General features: G+C 49.6%; 1 protein-coding gene and 1 long non-coding RNA gene across 10 annotated transcripts in view; one reads left to right on the top strand and one right to left on the bottom strand.

Annotated features, from left to right (window-relative positions):
• The window catches only part of LOC129460809 (uncharacterized), a 137,076-nt gene that overhangs the window by 30,836 nt on the left and 82,446 nt on the right, over positions 1-23,794 (top strand). The window lies entirely within an intron of this gene.
• The window catches only part of NWD1 (NACHT and WD repeat domain containing 1), a 95,476-nt gene that overhangs the window by 71,086 nt on the left and 596 nt on the right, over positions 1-23,794 (bottom strand). For 5 of the 9 annotated variants that reach the window (XM_055239132.2, XM_055239135.2, XM_055239138.2 and 2 more), the window contains exons 2-4: positions 12,792-12,877; positions 7,342-7,458; positions 2,025-2,322 (exon numbers count right to left, since the gene is read on the bottom strand). In XM_055239132.2, coding sequence (XP_055095107.1) covers positions 2,025-2,322; positions 7,342-7,458; positions 12,792-12,877 — 501 coding nt within the window. Of the gene's footprint in view, positions 1-1,604; positions 1,987-2,024; positions 2,323-7,341; positions 7,459-12,791; positions 12,878-19,589; positions 19,688-22,678; positions 22,902-23,794 lie in introns of those variants that run through there. The other 4 variants (XM_055239133.2, XM_055239134.2, XM_055239140.1 and 1 more) reach the window with 4 other exon arrangements.

Raw genomic sequence — 23,794 nt, 5'->3', positions numbered from 1 at the left:
AGAAAACAGGATATGATAGATAGAACATGCAAAATATGTGTTTGTCGACTGTTTTTTTTTTTTTTTTTCCCTTAGACAGAGTCTCACTCTGCTGCCAGGCTGGAGTGCAGTGGTACGATCTCAGCTCACCACAACACCTCTGCCTCCCGGGTTCAAGTGATTCTCCTGCCTCAGCCTCCCGAGTAGCTGGGGCTACAGGTGCACACCACCATGCCCAGCTAATTTTTGTATTTTTAGTAGAGACAGAGTTTCACTATGTTGGCCAGGCTGGTCTTGAACTCCTGACTTCGTGATCCATCTGCCTCAGCCTCCCAAAGTGCTGGGATTATAGGCATGAGCCACCGCGCCTGGCCAAATGTTTATGTTGTTTGTTTGTTTGCTTGTTTGTTTGTTTATTTGTTTGATACAGAGTCTCACTCTGTCACCCAGACTGAAGTACAGTGGTACAATCTTGGTTCACGGCAACCTCCGCCTCCTAGGCTGACGCAATCCTCCCACCTCACCCTCCTGAGTAGCTGGGACTACAGGTGTGCACCACCACACCCAACTAATGTTAATTTTTTTTTAAATAAAGGTGGGGTTTTGCCATGTTGTCCAGACTGGTCTCCAACTCTGGGCTCAAGTAATCCACCCACCTCAGCCTCCCAAAGTGCTGGGATTACAGGCATGAGCCACCGCACCTGGTCAACAATTTATGTTATTGGTAGGCTATTAGTAGTTAAGTTTTGGAGGAGTCAAAAGTTATACACAGATTTTTGACTGTGCAAGGGGTTAGAGTCCCTAAACACTATGTTGTTCAAGGCTAGACTGTATTTTATTTAATTAATTAATTTATTTATTTAGAGACAGGGTCTCACTCTGTCACCCCTGCTGGAGTGCAGTGGCAAGATCATAGCTCAATGCAGCCTCCAACTCCTGGGCTCAAGCAATCCTCTCATCTCAGCCTCCTGAGTAGCTGGGGCAACAGGCATGCACCACCATACCTAGCTAATTTTGTTTTTGTTTTTGTTTTTTGAGACAGGTCTCTCTTTGTAACCCCAGCTGGAGTGCAGTGGCGTGATCTCGGCTCACCACAGCCTCTGCCTCCTGGGCTCAAGCAATCCTCCTGCCTCAGCTTCCTGAGTAGCTGGGACTACAGGCGTGCACCACCATGTCTGGCAAATTTTAAAAAGTTTTTTTTGTAGAGATGAGGTGTCACTATATTGCCCAGGCTGGTCTTGAGCTCCTGAACTCAAGTGATTCTCCTGCCTCAGCCTTCCAAAATGCTGGGATTACAGGTAGGCACCACTGGGCTCAGCCTGCCAGATTTTAGTAATACAAATCCTGCATCCTAGGAACCCCTCTGTCCCAGGCAAACTGGGATGGTAGTCACCCTGGATTGCTCCCCCTGATATGGTTTGGCTGTGTCCCCACCCAAATCTCATCTTGAATTGTACTCCCATAATTCACATGTGTTGTGGGAGGGACCTGGTGGGAGATAATTGAATCATGGGGGGTGGTTTCCCCCATACTGTTCTCGTGGTAGTGAGTAAGTCTCACGAGATCTGATGGTTTTATAGGGAATTTCCCCTTTCGCTTGGCTCTCACTCTGTCTTATCTGCCACCATGTAAGACGTGACTTTGCTTCTCCTTTGCCTTCTGCCATGATTGTGAGGCCTCCCCAGCCACGTGGAATTGTGAGTCCATTGAACCTCTTTCCTTTGTAAATTACCCAGCCTCAAGTATGCCTTTATTAGTGGCATGAGAACAGACTAATACGCCGCCTGTGCCAGGAGCCTCCCTGGGAGACAAGAAGAAAGAGCCAGCGAGGAGAGGAAGATCCTGAGACCAAGATTCATCAGGAACGTGGCTGAACCATCTTGGATCAGTAAAACAGCCTTTCTCAGAGCCGAGGGACCAGAGGTTGACTGGTTTGGCATTTGCAAGAAACACAGACTGTTGCATTTTTGCCAACAGGGGATGGATATTCTGAACATGCTGTCAGTTTCATGTGGATCTCCCGAGGAGAGTCCCTGCAGCCTCACCTGACCGGTGGTAGCGCTGCCACTGCTCCTGGGTGATGAGCCCCAGCCTCCAGGCCTCCTGGGCTCCAGAGCGGAGGACAGAGGTTAGGGTGGCCTCCTCTGGTTCACAGGCCTCCCCAGTACCTGGTGCCTGCAGGATGTATGTGGGAGGAACCGCATTCTCGTCCCTCCGGAAGTGTCGTGCCACCAGCTCCAGGTCACTAGGCCTGGCAGTCAGATGGGCCCTCAATACCTCCCATTCCTTCTCATCGATCCTCGAGGGAACCAGACAGGGGCCATACTGATCACCGATGAGGGCCTGGCAGAGAGGAAGTCACAGATTCAAATCTCACTTTTTTTCTTCAGACAGGGTCTTGCTCTGTCACCCAGGCTGGAGTGCGGTGGTGCAACCATGGCTCACTGCAGCCTCGACCTCCTGGGTTTAAGTGATCCTCCCGCTTGGACCACAATCACATGCCACCACACCCAGCTAATTTTTAAGTTTTTATTTTTGGTACAGACAGGGTCTCACTACATTACCCAGGCTGGTATTAAACTCCTGGACTCAAGTGATCCTCCCATCTCAGCCTCACAAAGTGCTGGGATTACAGTCGTGAGCCACTGTCCCCAGCCGCAATTTACTATTCTTTGTCCAATTCAATATATAAGTAAATGACTCTAGCTGCTTTTGTGGGTCCTTATTTCCTCATGAGGGTTCTTGTGCCATGTAAAAAACTTGTATTAACAAATGTATATCGGCTGGGCATGGTGGCTCACACCTGTAATCTCAGCACTTTGGGAGGCCAAGGCAGTTGGATCACCTGAAGTCAGGAGTTCAAGACCGGCCTGGCAAACATGGCGAAACCCCGTCTCTACTAAAAATACAAAAATTAGCTGGTTTTGGTGGCGGGAGCCTGGTATGCCAGCTACCTGGGAGGCTGAGGCAGGAGAATCACTAGAACCCAGGAGGCAGAGGTTGCAGTGAGCCAAGATTGAGCCATTGCACTCCAGCCTGGACCACAGAGTGAGACTGTCTCAAAATAAATAAATAAATAAATATGTATGGCTTTTTTTTCCCTGTTAATCAATTTTATGTCAATTTAATTCTTTAATCCAACCAGCACTCTAAGAAGATAGAGGTGAAGTTGACCTCCCTTATAGCCCGGAGCCACCAGAAGTCACGAGGGGCAATAAAGAATTGTCCCCTAGGCTGGGCATGGTGGCTCATGCCTGTAATCCCAACACTTTGGGAGGCCAAGGCAGGAGCATCTCTTGAGCCCAGGAGTTAGAGACTAGCTGGGCAACATAGTGAGACCCCCATGTCTACAAAAATTAAAAATCATCAGGGTGTGGGGGTGTGCATCTGTAGTCTCAGGTACTCATGAGGCTGAGGCTGGAGGATCGCTTGAGCTCAGGAGTTCGAGGCTGCAGTGAGCTGTGATCGCACCACTGCACTCCAGCCTGGGGGACGGAGTGAGACTCTGTCTCTAAAAAAACAAATAATGGGGCTGGGCAAGGTGGCTCACGCCTGTAATCTCAACACTTTGGGAGGCTGAGGTGGGCAGATCATTTGAGGTCAGGAGGAGTTCGAGACCAGTCTGGCCAACATGGTGAAACCCCTACTAAAAATACAAAAATTAGCCAGGCATGGTGGTGTGCAGGTGTAATCCCAGCTACTAGGGAGGCTGAGGCAGGAGACACGCTTGAAGCCGGGAGGCGAAGGTTGCAGTGAGCCAAGATCTCACCATTGCACTCCAGCCTGGGCGACAGAGCAAGACTCTGTCTCAAATAAAATAATCATAATAATAATAGGCAACATACTGAGACCCTGTCTCTATAAAAAAATTTTTAAAAAATAGCCGGGCATGGTGGCACATGCCTGTAGTCCCAGCCGCTCAGGAGCCTGAGGCAGGAGAATCGCTTGAACCCTGGAGGCAGAGGTTGTGGTGAGCCGAGATCGCGCCATTGCACTCCAGCCTGGGCAACAAGAGCGAAACTCCGTCTCAAAATATATATACGATTTATCTTGATAATTAAGATTTAAATTAAATCTTGTGGTGGTTCTCCATTCTAGTTCTGGTCCTTCCAGGGAGAATCAGGGGTGAAGCAGGGCTAAGAGGACCCTAAGTCCAGCTCTCCCCTTTTATTATCATGCAAACAGGTGCCTTGGGATGGAACAAAATTAGTCCAATGTCACAGGATGGCTTAAGGGCTGACCAGGGAGAAAGGGAGAGATCAGAACTCAGTATGAAAGTGCCACATTCAGAGCACAGTCAGCCCACAGATATTTATTTATTTATTATTTATTTTATTTTTTTGAGATGGAATCTCCCTCTGTCGCCCAGGCTGGAGTGCAGTGGCACAATCTCGGATCACTGCAACCTCTGCCTCCTGAATTCAAGTGATTCTCTGGCCTCAGCCTCCTGAGTAGCTGGGATTACAGGCGTGAGCCACCACGCCTGGCTAATTTTTATATTTTTAGTAGAGACAGGGTTTCACCATGTTGGCCAGGCTGGTCTCGAATTCTTGATCTCAGGTGATCCGCCTGCTTCAGCCTCCCAAAATGTTGGGATTACAGGCATGAGCCACTGAGACTGGCCTATTTACTTTTTTTGAGACACAGTTTCACTCTGTCACCCAGGCTGGAGTGCAGTGGTACAATCTCAGCTCACTGCAACCTCCACCTCCCCAGTAGTTGGGACTACAGGCGCCCACCACCACACCCGGCTAATTTTTGTATTTTTAGTAGAGACTGGGTTTCACCATGTTGGCCAGACTTGTCTCAAACTCCTGACCTCAAATAATCTGCCCACCTCAGCCTCCCAACATGCTGGGATTACAGGCAGGAGCCACCGGGCCCAGCCAACCTTGGAGTCTTAGCCAAAGAGGCAAGCATCAATCTGAGAATCAGACCAAGGTCAAATGGCAGCTGTTAGAGCGCTAGGAAGAAAGGGTAAAACATGGGTCGTACATAGCCTGGGCAGTCAGGGAAATTCACCTGAGCTGCAGAATAAGACATGAAAAGAGCCGGGCATGGTGGCTCATGCCTATAATCCCAGCACTTTGGGAGGCCAAGGCAGGTGGATTACCTGAGGTCAGGAGTTCGAGACCTGTCTGGCCAACACAGTGAAACCCCATATCTACTAAAAATATTTTAAAAATTAGCCAGTTGTGGTGGTAGGTGCCTGTAATCCCAGCTACTTGGGAGGCTAAGGCAGGAGAATTGCTTGAACCCAGGAGAGGGAGGTTTCAGTGAACCGACATGGTGCCACTGCACTCTAGCCTGGGCGACAGAGTAAGACTCCATCTCAAAACAAAACAAAACAAAACAAAAATCCAAAAACATGAAAAGGAGTTTATTAGGCAGAGTACCTTGCAGGTAGGGAGAGCGGCATGTGCAAAGGCCCTGTGACAGGAGGAAGCATGGCTGCTGCAGGAAGGGCAGAGCGGCTAAGGCACTGGCAAGAAGAGGGACAGCGAAGGCGGATAAGGCTGTCCCCTCCCCCTTTTCTTTCTTTTGAGTCAGAGTTTCGCTCTTGTTACCCAGGCTGGTGTGCAATAGTGCAATCTTGGCTCGCTGCAACCTCTGCCTCCCAGATTCAAGTGATTCTCCTGCCTCAGCCTCCCAAGTAGCTGGGATTACAGGCACCCACGACCACACCTGGCTAATTTTTTGCATTTTTAGTAGAGACAGGGTTTCGCCATGTTGGCCAGGCTGGTCTCAAACTCCTGACCTCAAGTGATCTGCCTGCCTCGGCCTCTCAAAGTGCTTGGATTACAGGCGTGAGCCACCGCACCCGGCCCCCCTGCACAAGATTCTGTAGGGCATGGGAGGCCATAAAATTTTGGTCTTAATGCCAGGACCACACTCGGAGTAGGTGCAAACCAGAATCCAAAAGAGTTAACCTGGGCCAGTGCGGTGGCTCACACCTGTAATCCCAGCACTTTGGGAGAATAGGGTGGGCAGATCACTTGAGCTTAGGAGTTAGCCTGGGCAACGGAGCTAACTTTACTTACAAAGCTTTACTTACAAAGACAGGCAGCAGGCCACACTTGTCTTTCAGGCTATAGCTTGTTGGCCTCTGCTCTAGAATTTCTTTTTTTTTTTTTTTTTCGAGATGGACTCTTGCTCTGTTGCCCAGGCTGGAGTACAGTGGCATGATCTCGGCTCACTGCAACCTCTGCCTCCCAGGTTCAAGCAATTCTCCTGCCTCAGCCCCCCAAGTAGCTGGGATTACAGGCATGTGCCACCATGCCCAGCTGATTTTTTAGTAGATACGGGGTTTCACTATGTTGGCCAGGCTGGTCTCAAACTCCTGACCTCATGATCCACCCACCTTGGCCTCCCAAAGTGCTGGGATTACAGGTGTGAGCCACCATGCCCGGCCCCCTGCTCTAGAATTTCTAAGGAAAATGTGATCATTCTTGGATGTATCTGGAACTCGATGTAAGACTCAGGCCAGCCTGGGCAACATAGCAAGACCCATCTCCAAAAAAAAAAAAAAAAAAAACTTAAAACTAGACCAGGTACATTGGCTTATGCCTGTAATCCTAGAACTTTGGGAGGCCAAGGTGGGAGGATCGCTTGTGCCCAGGAGTTTGAGACCAGCCTGGGCAACATAATGAGACCCCATCTTTCCAAAAAATACTAGCCAACTCTGGTGGCACACACCTGTAGTCCCAGCTACTCGAGAGAACAAGGCAGGAAGATCACAAGCCCAAGAGTTCAAGGCTGTAGTGAGCCATGATCTCACCACTGCACTCTAGCCTGGGCTTTTTTGAGACCCTGTCTCAAAAAAGAAAAAGAAAAGACAAAGAAAAAAGACTCAGGAATGTCATTCAATTTTAATAGCCCAAACCATTAATTGTGGACTGGAGACTGATTTTGTGATAGAGGGGGTACAATTGGAAGAGAGAGGGGAGAAGTCCCCACAACCTGAAACCAGTGGGAACACGGAGGAAAAAAGATATCCCAAGACCCTGTGGGTTTCCACCTTTTCCATGGTTTTCCAGGATCCCAAAGTTCTATAGACATAAAGTGGAGGGGGTGGGGAAGGTGGGAGAAAGTCCAGATCAAATTCCAAGATTCCTGCTGGCTTCAACATTCTACCTTCCAAGCCACTTGCTGCTTCCATTTGACTGCTAATGTCTAGATCCCATTCAGCTCTGCAGAAAGAGTTCTGTGATTGATTAGTAATGTCTGCCACAGGCAGGCCATAGGAATAAGGATACGAAAGCAGAAATGGTACCTACTTCCCTCCACTGATCAGTTTGTCTAGAAAGCAGGGGGCATATCCTGGAGGAGTAAGAGCTAACCCATTCCTCCCGAGACACTCACAACAAAAGCTGGCCCTATGGATGTTTTCCAACACCGGTCAACCTCCTCCAAGCAGAGTTCTGTGGTCAAGTGGTCAGTGGCTTCAATGTTCTGAATACCCCACCTCAGATCAACGACCTGGGAAATAGAAACAAGTTTGTCAGAGAGGTGGCATGACAGGTGATTTGTTTTTTCAATCCCTTTTGACAAAAGCAGAAAGTTTCTTTCAAAAATTTTTGATAGCCTCTTCCTGTAGGGAGATGTCTGGATTAAAAGAACTTGAACCAAATTCATAACCTCAGTATAACTGTGAGAAAAATAACAGACAGACCCAGACTGGAGGGAAGGGCATTCTTCAAGATGCCCTGTCAGTCAAAGCCAAGCATGGTGGTGGGCACCTGTAGTCCCAGCTACTCGGGAGGCTGAGGTGGGAGGATCAATTGAGCCCACAAGGCAGAGGTTGCAGTGAGCTCTTATTGTACTACTGCACGCCAGCCTGGACAACAGAGCTAGACTCTGTCAAAAGAAAGAAAGAGAGAGAGAGAGGAAGGAAGGAAGGAAGGAAGGAAGGAAGGAAGGAAGGAAGGAAAAAGACTGCCAAGGTCATGAGAAATAAGGTGACTGAGAAATTGACACAGACCAGAGGAGACTAGGGCAATAAGACAACGAAATGCAATGGGGCACCCTGGATGGGATTCTTCACCAGAAAAGACAGATAGAAGAGCTGGCAACATTTGAATAAAGTCAGGAGGTTAACAGTCAGGTACCAATGTTGATTTCTCTCTTTTTTTTTTTTTTTTTGAGATGGAGTCTTGCTATGTTGCCCAGGCTGGAGTGCAGTGGTGCGATCCTGTCTCACTGGAAAATCAATCCTTCCTTCCTTCCTTCCTTTCTTCTTTCCTTCCTTCCTTCCTTCCTTCCTTTCTTCTTTCCTTCCTTCCTTCCTTCCTTCCAGTGGCATGATCTTGGCTCATTGTAACTTTTGCCTACTGGGTTCAAGTGATTCTTATGCCTCAGTCTCCTGAGTAGCTGGAACTACAGGCGCACACCACCATGCCTGGCTAATTTTTTGTATTTTTAGTAGAGATAAGGTCTCACCATATTGGCCAGGCTGGTCTCGAACTCTTGACTTCAGGTGATCCACCCACCTTGGCCTCCCAAAATGCTGGGATTACAGGCGTGAGCCACTGCCCCCAGCCTGATTTCTTTCTTCTTTTTTTTTTTTGGTTGGGGGGACAGAGTCTTGCTCTGTCACCCAGGCTGGAGCTTAGTGGTGCACTCTCAGCTCACTGCAACCTCCGCCTCCCGAGTTCAAGCAATTCTCCTGCCTCAGCCTCCCCAGTAGCTGGGATTACAGGCGTGTGCCACCACACCTGGCTAATTTTTTTGTATTTTTATTAGAGATAAAGTTTTGCTATGTTGACCAGGCTGGTCTCAAACTCCTGATCTCAAGTGATCTGTCTGCCTTAGCCTCCCAAAATGTTAGGATTACAGGTGCGAGCTACTGCACCTGGCCTCAAAGTTCATTTCATAGTTGTAACAACATAGTTGATTGTGCTGTGGTTAGGTAAAACATTAGGAGACACAGAGTGTGGGGTGTATGGGAACTCTGTACTATCCATGCGTTTCCTGTAAGCCTGAATTCCAAATTCAGAAGTTTATTTATAAACATTTAGTGGGGCACGGTGGCATGTGCCTATAATCCCAGCTACTCTGGAGGCTGAAGCATGAGGATTGCTTGAGCCCGGGAGATCAAGACCAGGTTGGGCAATGTAACAAGACCTCATCTCTAAAAAAATAAAAATTAAGAAATAAAAAAGTAGGTTAATTAAAATTAAAAAAAATAGAACAGAGGCAGGGCGAAGTGGCTCACCCCTACAATCCCAGCACTATGGGAGGCCAAGGCAGGAAGATCTCTTGAGGCCGGGAGTTTAAGACCAGCCTAGACAATATAGGGAGATGTTGCCTCTACAAAAATAAATAAATAAATAAATAAATAGTCAGGTGTAGTGGTGTGTGCCTGTAGTCTCAGATACTTGAGAGGCTGAGACACAAGGATCACCTGAGCCCAGAAAGCTGCAGTGAGCTGTGATTGCACCCCTGCACTCCAGCCTGGGTGACAGAGCGACACCCTGTTGAAAGAAAAAAAAAAAAAGAAAGAAATCTTTTTTTTTTTTTTTTTTCTTTTTTGAGGTGGAGTCTTGCTCTGTCACCCAGGCTGGAGTGCAGTGGCACAATCTTGGCTCACTGCAAGCTCCGCCTCCCGGATTCACGCCATTCTCCTGCCTCAGCCTCCCGAGTAGCTGGGACTACAGGTGCCTGCCACCACGCCTGGCTAATTTTTTGCATTTTTTAGTAGAGATGGGGTTTCACCGTGTTAGCCAGGATGGTCTCAATCTCCTGACCTCGTGATCTGCCCACGTCGGCCTCCCAGAGTGCTGGGATTACAGGCGTGAGCCACCGCGCCCTGCCAGAAAAGCTTTTTTAAAAAAGGAACTTGGCCATTTTCATACTGTTGCTTTGAAAGCAAGGACGTGTCCACACTTGTTCACAAAGCTTTCCTTGCAAAGGAGGGTGTTTAGTTTGGCCAGCACTGGACATAGCAAGGTCTCCTTGGCAACCGCACGCTTGCGGTTCATTTGTGCCTGTTCACCATGGGGAGGCTGGGCAGAACAGCTCAGTCCAAGTAGGCAAAGCTGACCCTGCGGAAGGCTGGGGTGACAGGGAGACAAAGACAACTCGGAACAGTCCCTGCCTCCCTGAATTCTTTAGCACTGAGAGAAAGACACATAGATTTCTAAGACAAGCAGTGAGAGGCCAGCAGTACTCAGTGTGACTGGAGGAAGAAAGGGGGAGGAACAATGAGTTAGAGGAGCAGGAAAGGAAGAGGGGTCAGGAGCGAGCCTCCAGAAGGAGCTTGTGCCTCCAGAGGGACCGCCGTCTCCCGATGTGCGTGTGGAGGATGTTGACAGCATCCGCGTCAGAGCACCGGCGTGGGCACTAAACAGAAAAGCTTGACCATTTCATCAGCTCTCAGTGCTGATGCTTCCATAGTGCCTTTGACATTGAAGTATGTCTCATGATCAATGGTGGGCAGAGTGGAATTTCCAGCACTGCTTCTTCTTAGTAATAAATATACAAACCATAACAATCATGCATCTTTTTCCTTTTCTTTTCTTTTTTACCCAAAGATCCACTTTATTTTTTTTTATTTTTTTTATTTTTTGAGACAGAGTCTCACTCTGTTGCCTAGGCTGGAGTGCAGTGGCATTATCTCGGCTCACTGCAGCCACCACCTCCCAGGTTCAAGCAATTCTCCTGCCCCAGCCTCCCGAGTAGCTGGGATTACAGGTGTGTGTCACCACACCTGGCTAATTTTTGTATTTTTAGTAGAGAGGGAGTTTCACCATGTTGGCCAGGCTGGTCTTGAACTCCTGACCTCAGGTGATCTACCTGCCTTGGCCTCCCAAAGTGCTGGGATTATAGGCATGAGCCACTGTGCCCAGCCCAGATGCTTTTTTTTTTAAGACAGCATCCCAATCTGGCACCCAGGCTAGAGTGCAGTGGCTCCATCACAGCTCACTGCAGCCTCAAACTCCTGGGTTCAAGTGATCCTCTCACCCCAGCCTCCCTAGTAGCTGGGACTACAGGTGGGCGTCACTATACCCAGCTCATTTTTTTTAATTTTATAGAGATGGGATCTTGTTATATTACCCAGGTTGGTATCAAACTCCTGGCCTCCAGCAATCCTCCTGCTTGGCCTCCCAAAGCACTGGGAATACAGGTGTTAGCCACTGTGCCTGGCCTCATCTTTTAACCAAATGGGACTTTGGTGCAACGAATCATTCTCATAAATAGCAAGGAGGCAGCCTCAAGTTAAGCTGAGACTCCAGAGATGTTCATCAGTTTCCACAGGGAAATGTGCAGGCAGAAACATCTCCAGTTAGCCAGGGATAGTGCTGCATGCCTGTAGTTTCAGCTCCTCAGGAGGCTGAGACAGGAGGATCCCTTGAGCCCAGAAGGTCAAGGTTGCAGTGAGCTGTGAGATCACACCACTGCACTGTTTTTTTTTTTGTTTTTTTGAGATGAAGTCTTGCTCTGTCATCCACTGGACCTCGTCTGAAAAAAAAAAAAAATTTCTCTAGCCAGGGATTGGTACAAGGAGACACCGTTAGGGGCTCCTACTGTTTTGGGACTGTGCCAAACAGGTACACCATCAGCGTTCTAGAAAAAGGCATGTCCCACCTCCATGCCCATCTCCCAGATCGCAAAGCCCTCTTATACTCCTCCTGAAGCCCAGTACAAAGAGGGCCAGGAGGCCCTGAAGGCAAGACAAAAACAGCAGCAACAACAACGGACAGTTAAATGACATGCCCAAGGTCACACTGCAAGGGAGGCAGCGATGAATCTGTGTTCCAAAGCATTCACTCCTACTCACTTTTCTACACCACCTGCCATGCTAACCAAGCACAGTGCACACGGCTGTAACCCCTCCACCTGCCTTTTTTTTTTTTTTTTTTTTTTTTTTGAGACGGAGTCTCGCTCTGTCACCCAGGCTGGAGTGCAGTGGCTTGCTCTCAGCTCACTGCAATCTCCGCTTCCCAAGTTCAGGCGATTCTCCTGCCTCAGCCTCCTGAGTTTGGGACTACAGGCCATGAGCCACCATGCCCGGCTAATTTTTGTATTTTTTAGTAGATACAGAGTTTCATCATGTTGCCCAGGCTAGTCTCGAACTTCTGACCTCAAGTGATCTGCCCGCCTTGGCCTCCCAAAGTGCTGGGATTACAGGCGTCAGCCACCGCGCCCGGTCCCACCTGCCTTTTTACAGTCCCAAGGATTTTTATCTCCACAGCCGGATCTCCAGGACCAACTACAGAATCTACGGGACTCGGTGCAAAAAGCACATGTGGGACCTTTGTTTAAAAATCATTGTGAATTTTAAAACTCAACAGTAAAGCATTAAAAGAGCATGGATAGCGGGGCATGGTGGCAGGCACCTGTAATCCCAGGTACTCAGGAGGCCGAGGCGGGAAAATCGCTTGAACCCTGGAGGCGGAGGTTGCAGTGAGCTGAGATTGCACCATTGCACTCCAGCCTGGGTGGCAGATTGAGACTCCGTCTCAAAAAAAAAAAAAAAAAGCATGGGACCGGGCTCGGTGGCTCACACCTGTAATCCCAGCACTTTGGGAGGCCGAGGCGGGCAGATCACAAGGTCAAGAGATCAAGACCATCCTGGCCAACACGGTGAAACCCTGTCTCTACTAAAAATACAAAAATTAGCTGGGCGTGGTGGCGCACGCCTGTAATCCCAGCTACTCAAGAGGCTGAGGCAGGAGAATTGCTTGAACCCAGGAGGCGGAGGTTGCAGTGAGCCGAGATCGCGCCACTGCACTCCAGCCTGGGCGACAGAACAAGGACTATGTGTCAAAAAAAAAAAAAAAAAAAAAAAGCGCGGAGTGACTTCTGGTTACCTCAAACATCAAGCCGTGCTTCTGGCAGAAGATCTGCACTTCAGGGTAGGCAGTGCTCTGCAGGGCTTCCCTCTCTGCGTCCATATCTGCAAGGAAAGGCATGGAGGGTGTTAGTGGAAAGAACTCAGAACTCTTCCCAGCCTCATAGCTCTGCTTTTATTTTATTGATTTACTTTTGTCTTTTTTCCCCTTTTTTGTGGAGAATGAGATCTCGCTATGCTGCCCAGGCTGGTCTCGAGTTCCTGGCCTCAAGAGATCCTCTCTCCTCTGCCTCCCAAAGTGTTGGGATTATAGGCGTGAGCCACTGCGCCTGGCCTATGGCTAAAGCCTCATCTGCCACCACCATCTCAAAAAAAAAAGAAAGAAAAAGAAAAAATCGCCATAGGCAGTTATTTTATTTATTTTGTGGAATCTCCTTATGTTTCCTAGGCTGGTCTTGAACTCCTGGACTCAAGCCATCTTCCCGCCTCAGCCTCCCAAAATGTTGGGATTACAGACATGAGCCACTGTACCCAGCCCTATATATATATATATTTTTTTAATTTTTTAAGGGACAGGTCTCACTCCATCACCCAGGCTGGAGTGCAGTGGTGCAATCATAGCTCACTGTAACCTCAAACTCCTAGCATCAGTTGATCCTCCCACCTCAGCCTCCCAAGTAGCTGGGATTATAGGGGTGCACCACCACAGCCATATACATTTTTTAAAATTTTTTGTAGAGAAGGAGTCTCACTACGTTTTCTAGGCTGGTCTCAGACTCCTAGGCTCAAGCAATCCAATTGCTTTGGCCTCTCAAAGCACTGGGATTACAGGAGTGAGCCACCGTGCCCATTGGATTATATCTTGTTTGCCATTGTACCCCTTATGCTTAACCAAGGGGCACAATAAATAAATACATAAATAGATTTTGGGATTTTTTTGCTTTTTTTTTTGTTTGTATGCTTGCTTGTTTGTTTTTTGAGATGGAGTCTTGCTCTGTCACCAGGCTGGAGTGCAGTGGCGTGATCTCAGCTCACTGCAACCTCCGCCTCCTTGGTTCAAGCAATTCCCCAGCCTCAGCCTCCCAAGTAGCTGGGATTACAGGCGTGCGCCACCACACCTGGCTAATTTTTTGTGTTTTAGTAGAGACGGGGTTTCATCATGTTGGCCAGGAAGGTTTCGATCTCCTGACCTTGTGATCTGCCCACCTCGGCCTCCCAAAGTGCTGGGATTACAGGTGTGAGCCACTGCGCCCGGCCCATAAATAAATAGTTTTAAAAAGTAATTGCAGTTTGTGAAGAGTGCTGTTGAAAACACATGGGTGGGTTAGGCAAGAGAATAACAGGAACAAATCTTTCCCTTCCTTCCTTCCTTCCTTCCTTCCTTCCTTCCTTCCTTCCTTCCTTCCTTCTTTCCTTCCTTCCTTCTTTCCTTCTCTCTCTTTCTTTTCTTTTCCCTTTTTTTTTTTTTTTGGAGACAGAGTCTCGCTATGTTGCCCAGGCTGGAATGCAGTGGCACAATCTCGGCTAACTGCAACCTCCGCCTACCAGATTCAAGCGATTCTCCTGCCTCAGCCTCCTGAGTAGCTGGGATTATAGGCGCACACCACCACACTGGGCTAATTTTTGTGTTTTTAGTAGAGATAGGATTTCACCATGTTGGCCACGCTGGTCTCAAACTCCCGACCTCAGGTGCCTCGGCCCCCTAAAGTGCTGGGATTACAGGCATGAGCCACTGTACCCAGTCACTTTTTTTTTTTTTTTTTACTTTTTGTAAAGATGGGGCCTCGCCATGTTGCTCAGGCTGGTCTTGAACTCCTGAGCTCAAGCAATCCGCCCACCTCAGAGGGACAAATCTACTTTACATTGAGGGGCAGAGAAGGGCTCCCTGAAGAGGGGGTGTTTGCACTGAGACCCAAAGGATCAGAATAAGAAGGAGAAGAGGGAACCGTGAGAGTGATAGCCCTGATATGGGCCCCCCAGGGCCTTGGGGGTTCCCGGATCTGTGGGTTCTGGTGTGGGTACAACAGGTAGACAAGGGGGTGACCACAGGAGATAAGGTTGGTGAGGGTGAGCAGGGTCCGGTCACACAGGGCTATGCAGCTGTGGCAAGATTCTGGCAGTTTTTAAGCCTAACACACAGTACATTGGTCATAAATATTAGTTGTAACATCATATGCCACTCACAGCAACTCTATCAAGTTGGGTTCTCAGTCTGGCTTCTTGAGGAGGAAACAGAGGGTCCAGGAGGCTCCCACATGAGTCACTACCTGAGCTGCATTCACATCATCGAGGTTTCCCAATGTGCTGGGATTGCAGGTGTGAACCACCACACCTGGCCCACAAGCTGCAATTACTTAATTTTTTTTTTTTTTTGAGATGGAGCCTTGCTCTGTTGCCCAGGCTGGAGTGCAGTGGCACGATCTCGGCTCGCTGCAAGTTCAGTCTCCTGGGTTCACGCCATTCTCTTGCCTCAGCCTCCCGAGCAGCTGGGACTACAGGTGTCCGCCACCATGCCTGGCTAATTTTTTTGTATTTTTAGTAGAGACGGGGTTTCACCGTGTTAGCCAGTATGGTCTCAATCTCCTGACCTCGTGATTTGCCCGCCTCAGCCTCCCAAAGTGCTGGGATTACAGGCGTGAGGCACCGCGCCTGGCCTGCAGTTACTTAATTTATGTGTCCATTCCCCGAACCAGGATGTAGTTTCTATGAGAGCACATATACATAGAGTGGTGTGGCCAGGCATGGTGGCTTACGCCTGTAATCCCAGCACTTTGGGAGGCTGAGTGGGGCGGATGACCTGAGGTCAGGAGTTCGACAGCAGCCTGGTCAGCATGGTGAAACCCCATCTCTACTAAAAATACAAAAATTAGTCGGACATGGTGGCAGGTGGCTGTAATCTCAGCTGCTCGGGAGGCTGAGGCAGGAGAATCCCTTGAACCTGGGAGATAGAGGTAATAATGAGTCCAGATCGCACCACTGCACTCCAGCCTGGGCGACAGAAAAAAAAAAAAAGAGCAGTGACCCAGCAAATGTTCCATAATACTCTGTTCTCCAAAACAAATTTTTAAAAATCCTATTTGTATTTTCTGCCAATTTCCGTGGTTTAAATACTCCACCCTGGTTAATATCAAGTTGCCAACTGACTTCACTGAATGTGGAGTTGGGCAGTGCTGTGTAGCAGCATGCTATTATCTAATATCTCCTTTTTGAGTTTTTGGTTTATTTTGTTTTTTGAGACAGAGTCTTGCTCTGTTGCCCAGGCTGGAGTGCTGTGGCGCGATCTTGGCTCACTGCAACCTCTGCCTCCAGGTTCAAGGGATTCTCCTGTCTCTCCAGTAGCAGGGATTACAGGCACCCACCACCACGCCTGGCTAATTTTTTGTACTTTTAGTAGAGATGGGTTTTCGCCATGTTGCCCAGGTTGGTCTTCAACTCTTGACCTCAAGTGATCCACCCGCCTCAGCCTCCCAAAGTGCTGGGATTACAGGCGTGAAACACGATACTTGATTCATGTCTAGGTCTCTTAAAGGACTCCATGAGCCATGCCCATTGCCCTGACACTGCCTGAGAGTGCCCACCTGCCTCTGAGCCCCCATCTGTACCCTGCACCTTACCTGAGACTGTGGAACTGATGAAGATGGTCACACCGCTGGGTGGAGGTGCTGGGAGGGGGCCGGCTTCACCCTGCAGAAGCCGCCGGCGGGTACTCGGGCTGAGGGGGCCCACGCTCATTGCTGCCTACACACCAAGATGACCCTTCCCCTGGAAAGGGCGTGGGGCTCAGAGACCTCACGCCAGAAGCCAGGCAGCCTTCCTGGTAGGCCAGCCAGGCAGGGCCATCAGGAAAGGGGAGCCAGTTTCACCTTCCGAGGCTCCCCCAGTGACCTGCAGCCCCCACCACCTCCAGTGCCTCTGGGGAGCTGAACCAGCTCCTCTCCACTGCTTTCCTTGGTCTGCAAGCACTCATGGAGCGATATTAGACAGTGGCCTCCCCGCCAAGACCTCTGGATGTTGGCTCCCCTAGGCACGGGAGTCCTCTTCCCAGCTCCTCGTCCTCAGAGCGCAGTGGTCACCATAGCAGCCATGGTTTCCCAGTGCTGGGCATTGGAGCCCAGGGACCAGCCAACCTCTTGAACACCTGGGTCCCCTGGGGCCTACCCATGTAAGTTGAGCCTGAGCCCAGGTATGCAGAGGAGAGGCTGGGAGCCATGCCCAGCCCCACAGCCCAGACAAGAAAGACAAATGCTTGACGAAAATCCCATCCCATCCTGCCCTTACCACCCCCTCCCACAAGGCAAAGTCCTTCCACGACCAGGCACCGCGCATACTATTTCAATCAGGGGTTCTCACTTGGGGACCATTCAGCCCCCAGGGGACACCTGCAATGTCTGGAGACCTTTCCAGTTGCCACGACTGGAGGATGCTACTGGCATCACGTGGGTGGAGACCAGGGATGCTGCTCAACATCTAACAATGCCCAGGAAGCTCCCACAAAGAAGGATCCGTCCCCAGTTGTCAGCAGTGTTGAAAAACTGAGAAACCAGTTTTAGGCCAGACACAGTGGCTCATGCCTGTAATCCCAGCACTTTGGGAGGCCGAGATGGGTGGATCACTTGAGGTCAGGAGTTCAAACCAGCCTGGCCAACATGGTGAAACCCCGTCTCTACGAAAAATACAAAAATTAGCCGGGCATGGTGGTGCAGGCCTGTAATCCCAGCTACTTGGGAGGCTGAGGCAGGAGAATCGCTTGAACTCAGGAGGTGGAGGTTGCAGTGAACTGAGATCACATCACTGCACTCCAGCCTGGTGACAGAGCAAGACATCATCTCAAAAGAAAAAAAAGAAAGAAAACAGTTTTAAATCAACTCTAGTAGCTGGGCACGGTGGCTTGTTCCAGTAGCCCAGCTATTCAAGAGGCCAGGGCAGGAGGATCTCTTGAGCCAGGAGTTCAAGACCAGCCGGGGCAACACAGTGAGACCTCATCTCTGCAAAAAAAAGTTTTTTAAAAATACAGCCATGGGCCAGGAGCTGTGGCTCACGCCTGCAATCCCAGCACTTTGGGAGGCCAAGGTGGGCAGATCACCTGAGGTCAAGAGTTCGAGACTAGCCTGACCGACATGGAGAAACGCTGACTCTTCTAATAATACAAAATTAGCCGGGTGTGGTGGTGCGTGCCTGTAATCCTAGCTACTCCGGAGGCTGAGGCAGGAGAATCACTTGAACCCGGGAGGCAGAGGTTGCAGTGAGCCAAGATCGTGCCACTGCACTCCAGCCTGGGCGACAAGAATGAAACTCTGTCTAAAAAAGACAAAAAACAAACAAACAAAAAGCAATGTAGCTATGGCTTGGTGGTGCCTGCCTATTGTCCCAGCCACTTGGGAAGCTGAGATGGGAGGATTGCATGAGCCCAAGAGTTCAAGGCTGCTGTGAGCTACAATCATGTGACTGTAATCCCACCACTTTGGGAGGCCAAGGTAGATGGATCACTTGAGGTCATGAGTTCAAGACCAGCCTGGCCAACATGGTGAAACCCCATCTCTAGTAAAAATACAGAAATAAACCAGGCGTGGTCGTTTGCCCCTGTAGTCCTAGCTACTCAGGAGGCTGAGGCAGGAGCATAGCTTGAACCTGGGAGGCAGAGGTTGAAGTGAGCCAAAATCGTGCCACTGCATTCCAGCCTGAGTGACAGAGGGAGACTCCATCTCAAAAATAAATAAATAAATAAATGAACAACAAAATTAAATAAATAAATAAACTCTAGCTAGTTATCTTTGCCTGCAGGAGGTTTATTGTTACGTGATACAGAGTCTTGCTCTGCCACCCAGGCTGGAGTACAGTGGTGTGATCATAGCTCACTGTAGCCTCGATCTCCCGGGCTCAAGCGATCCTCCCATCTCAGCCTCCCAAGTAGCTGGGACTATAGGTGTGCACCATCATGTCTGGTTAATTAAAAAAAAAAAAAAAATTTGTATAGAGTCTGGGCACAGTGGATCATGCCTATAATTCCAGCACTTTGGGAGTCCAAGACGGGAGAATCATTTGAGCCTAGGAGTCTAGGATCAGCCTGGCCAACCTTGTCTCTACCAAAAATACAAAAATTAGCTGACCATGGCGGTGCACACCTGTAGTCCCAGTTATTCGAGAGACTGATGCAAGGGAATTGCTTGAACCTGGGAGGCAGAGAGGTTGCAGTGAGCCAAGATCATACCACTGCACTCCAGCCTGGGCGACAGAGTGAGACTCTGTCTCAAAATATTAAAAAATAAAATAAAATAAAAATTTTTGGCCAGGCACAGTGGCTCACGCCTGTAATCCCAGCACTTTGGGAGGCCGAAGTGGATGGATCACCTGAGGTCAGGAGTTCCAGACCAGCCTGGCCAACATGGTGAAACCCCATCTCTACTAAAAATACAAAAAATTAGCCGGGCGTGGTGGCACATGCCTGTAGTCCCAGCTACTTGGGAGACTGAGGCAGGAGAATTACTTGAACCTGGGAGGCGGAGGTTGCAGTGAGCCGAGATCACACCATTACACTCCAGCCTGGGCAACACGAGCGAAACTTCGTCTCAAAAAAAATTTTTTTTTTTTTTTAGAGATGGGATCTCACTGGGTTGAGTTCAAGGCTGGAACTTGGCAGGCTCCTGGCAACAAGCGATCCTCTCACCTGAGCCTCCCAAAGTGCTGATATTACAGGCGTGAGCCCCCACGCCCAGCCATGATCTGACATTATTGAAAATGCTCTGGCGACCTGAATCCTGCCCAACCTCTTCACAACAGTAGCAAACCACTGCTGGAGGCAGAGAGAACACACGTATACCTTGGCATCCATGAGCCTGGTTTGAATGCCGGCTCCTCCATGGCCCTCCTGGAGGACTTAAGCAAGTGGCCTCCCTCCCAGGGCATCAGCCGCATGGTCTGTGAAATGAAAATAAGAGCCATTCAGGGCGCTCGTCTCTGCAGAAATATATGAGGTAGCGCAATGTGTTAGCAGATCAAAATTATGCCGAAAATATCCACCTTGAACAAAACATCAACAAGGCGGTTGGGAGATAGGTCTGTAAAATGCCCAGCATTAGTGAGCACTCAACAAAACAGTGATATTGATTCTGTTGGGTCAACTGTATTTTCAAACCTTTGTGTCTTTGCTTTTACTATCCTCTCTGCCTTGACTTCCCTTCCATGCCTTGTCCACCCAGGACAGACTCTGCCATTGAGGGATCCCCAAGAGCCTCCTCAAGCTCCATGATTCCTTAGGACTCAGAGAATTTTAAAATGATGTGATAGCCCAGGCGATGTGACTCATGCCTGTAATCCCAGGACTTTGGGAGGCCAAGGCTGGGCCAATCACTTGAGGTTAGGAGTCGGAGACCAGCCAGGCCAACATGGTGAAACCCCATCTCTACTAAAAATACAAAAATTAGCCAGGCATGACGGTGCACATCTGTAATCCCAGCTACCTGGGGGGCTGAGACACCAGAATTGCTTGAACCAGAGAGGTGGAGGTTGCAGTGAGCTGAGATCACACCACACCCAGCCTTGGCAATAGAGGGACAGTCCATCTCAAAACAAAACAAAACAGAAAAAGCTGTAAAATAGGTACTCATAGGTTATGATGAATGGATATAAATTAAAATCAGCCAAGGGACCAGGCGCAGTGGCTCATGCCTGTAATCTCGGCACTTTGAGAGGCTGAGGTGGGGATTGCTTGAGCCCAGGAGTTCAAGACTAGCCTGGGCAACACAGGGAGACAGAGTCTCTACAAAATAAAAAAAGTATCCAGGGTCAGACATGGTGGCTCATGCCTGTAATCCCAGCACTTTGGGAGTCCAAGGGTTCAAGACCAGCCTGGGCAACATGGTGAAACCCCATCTCTACAAAAAATTTAAAAATTAGCCAGATGTGGTGCACACCTGTAGTCCCAGCTATTCACAAGGCTGAGGTGAGAGGATCACTTGAGCCTGGGAGGCAGAGGTTGCAGTGAGCCAAGATCGCAACACTGTACTCCAGCCTGGGCAACAGAGCCAGACCCTATTTCAACAACAGCAAAAAAATCAGCTGGGCATGGTGATTCGTGTCTGTGGTCCTAGCTACTTGGGAGGCTGAGATGGGAGAATCACTTGAGCACAGGAGGTTGAGGCTGCAGTGAGCCACCACTGGGCAACAGAGAGAGACTCTGCTTCAAAAAATAAAATAAGATCAGGCATAGGAAGAGGCATCCAGGGCAGGGTCCAAAAGAGACCAGGTGTGAGATTTCAGTCGTCCCCTCCCAGTGAAGTTGTATGGCCAGCACTTAAATCTCCCAGCAGTGATGTGTGACAACATGAATAGTTTGCCACCAACTAGGAAAGCTCTCCTGAACCTTGGTGTCTGGGGTTTTTATTGGGGGTTGGTCATGTAGACATGATTGACCACCTGCATAGCTGGCCTTAATCCGCAGCCCCTCCAGAGGTCAACCAATATTGCGTGACTTAAAGCTCCCTCTCTAAGTCATGTTGTTAGTATCTAGTGTGAGCCAAGGCTCTCCAGGTAAACAAAGACACCCTTATCCCATTCCTAGGGCTTAGAGGTCACTTCCCAGGAGCAGGTCAAGAGCTACAACTTTAATGTGTGGGGTATGGACAACTCATGCCTACTGAGTTAATTCTTTTTTTTTTTTTTTTTGAGACGGAGTCTCGCTCTGTCACCCAGGCTGGAGTGCAGTGGCGCGGTCTCAGCTCACTGCAAGCTCCGCCTCCCGGGTTCACGCCATTCTCCTGCCTCAGCCTCTCTGAGTAGCTTGGACTACAGGTGCCCGCCACCATGCCTGGCTAATTTTTTTTATTTTTAGTAGAGACGGGGTTTCACCGTGGTCTTGATCTCCTGACCTCGTGATCCGCCCGCCTCGGCCTCCCCAAGTGCTGGGATTACAAGCGTGAGCCACCGCGCCCGGCCTAATTCTTTTTTAAGAGTCAGGGTCAGCCAGGCACAGTGGCTCACATCTGTAATCCCAGCAGTTTGGGATGCCAAGGCGGGCAGATCACCTGCGGTCAGGAGTTTGAGACCAGCCTGGCCAACATGGAGAAACCCCACCTCTACTAAAAATACAAAATTAGCCGGGCATGATGGTGCATGCCTGTAATCCCAGCTACTCAGGGAGGCTGTGGCAGGAGAATTGGTTGAACCCAGGAAGCGGACATTGCAGTGAGCTGAGATCACGCCATTGCACTCCAGCCTGGGTGACAGAGCAAGACCGTCTCAAAAAAAAAGAATCCAGTCTTGCTCTGTCGCCCAGGCTGGAGTGCAGTGGTACTATTGTGGCTCACTGCAGCCTCCATCTCTTGTCCTCAGGTGATCCTCCCACCTCAGCCTCCTGAGTAGCTGGGACTAACAGGCACACACCACCATGCCTAGCTAGTTTTGTGTTTTTTTTTTTAAGAGATAGGGTCTCACTCCATTGCCCAGATTAGAGTGCAGTGACATGATCATAGCTCACTGCAGCCTTGAACTGCTGGACTCAAACCATCCTCCTGCCTCAGCCTCTCAAGTAGCTGGAACTATAGGCATGTGCCACCATGCTAGGCTTAAGTTTTTTATTTTTTGTAGAGACGGGAGTCTCACTATGTTGCTCAGGCTGGTCTTGAACTCTTGGCCTCAAGCCATCCTCCTGCCTCAGCCTCCCAAAGTGCTGGGATTAGAGGCATGAACCACCACGTGCAGCCAGTTAATTATTTTCTCAGCAGTAAAGGCCCAGTAAATAGAGTTGAGTGTCACCATTCAACAGATGAGAAAACTGCAGCTTAGAGTGAGAACTTTCTCACCAGCTAGAAGGGCAGAGTCAGGGAACGAGTGCTGGTCAGACTCCTCTCCTCCAGGGACCCCACCCCCATAAACCCAGCCCGGCCCCCCAGCCACCTTCCCACAACTCACCCGGTTACCACAGTTTAGCTGCAGCCTGCTGATCTCACTGAGGCCCCAGTTCTGGGTCCCAGCATCTCTCCAGACCTCTCTTAGCACCTTCTGCCCAATCTTCTGACCTTGAATTTGCCTCCACCACGATTTCTGTTCCTTCTCTCGTTTTCCTGGGTCCCAGCAGGCTCCTTGGACCCGAATTCACTTCAGCGCTTGGCCACGCTCCCTCGGTTACTGCCTCCTGATGATCGTAGGAGGATCAGAGTCTTTGACCTTGACTTTCACCTCTAGGCTTTTTCCTAGTCTCTCTCCCAGACTTCCTCCATCTCAGTATGACAGACATTTGAGGCCAGATCATCCTCTGCGGTGGCAATTGTCCCATGCATTTTAGGATGTTGCAAAGCATTTCCGGCCTCCACCCACTAGATTTCAACAGCACACCCCCACCACCACCACCAAAGTCGTCACAATTAAAAAGTATCCCTAGGCTGGGTGTGGTGGCTCACACCTCTAATCCCAGCACTTTGAGAGGCCAAAACAGGCAGACTGCTTGAGGCCAGGAGTTTGAGACCAGCCTGGCCAACTTGGCAAAACCCCATCTCTACTAAAAATACAAAAATTAGCTGGCGTGGTGGCATGTACCTGTAATCCCAGCTACTCAGAAGCCTGAGGCAGGAGAATCGCTTGAACCTGGGAAGCAGAGATTGCAGTGAGCCGAGATCATGCCACTGCACTCCAGCCTGGGTGACAGAGCAAGACTCCATCTCAAAAACAAAAAGTCTCGGCCGGGCGCAGTGGCTCACGCCTGCCATCCCATCACTTTGGGAGGCCGAGGAGGGTGGATCACGAGGTCAGGAGATCGAGACCATCCTGGCTAACACAGTGAAACCCTGTCTCTACTAAAAATACAGAAAATTAGCTGGGCGTGTGGCGGACACCTGTAGTCCCAGCTACTCGGGAGGCTGAGGCAGGAGAATGGCGTGAACCTGGGAGGCAGAGCTTGCAGTGACTGAGATCGCGCCACTGCACTCCAGCCTAGCGACAGAGCGAGACTCCGTCTCAAAAAAAAAGTCTCCCTAGACATTGCAATGTCCCCTAGGGGGCAGAATTCCCCTTACTTGAGAACCCCTAGTC

The sequence above is a fragment of the Symphalangus syndactylus genome, chromosome 13, assembly GCF_028878055.3.
Source record: "Symphalangus syndactylus isolate Jambi chromosome 13, NHGRI_mSymSyn1-v2.1_pri, whole genome shotgun sequence".
Taxonomy (NCBI): Eukaryota; Metazoa; Chordata; class Mammalia; order Primates; family Hylobatidae; genus Symphalangus; species Symphalangus syndactylus.
The sequence above is the reverse complement of the archived record's forward strand: the minus strand, read 5'-3'. Positions and strand labels throughout refer to the sequence as shown.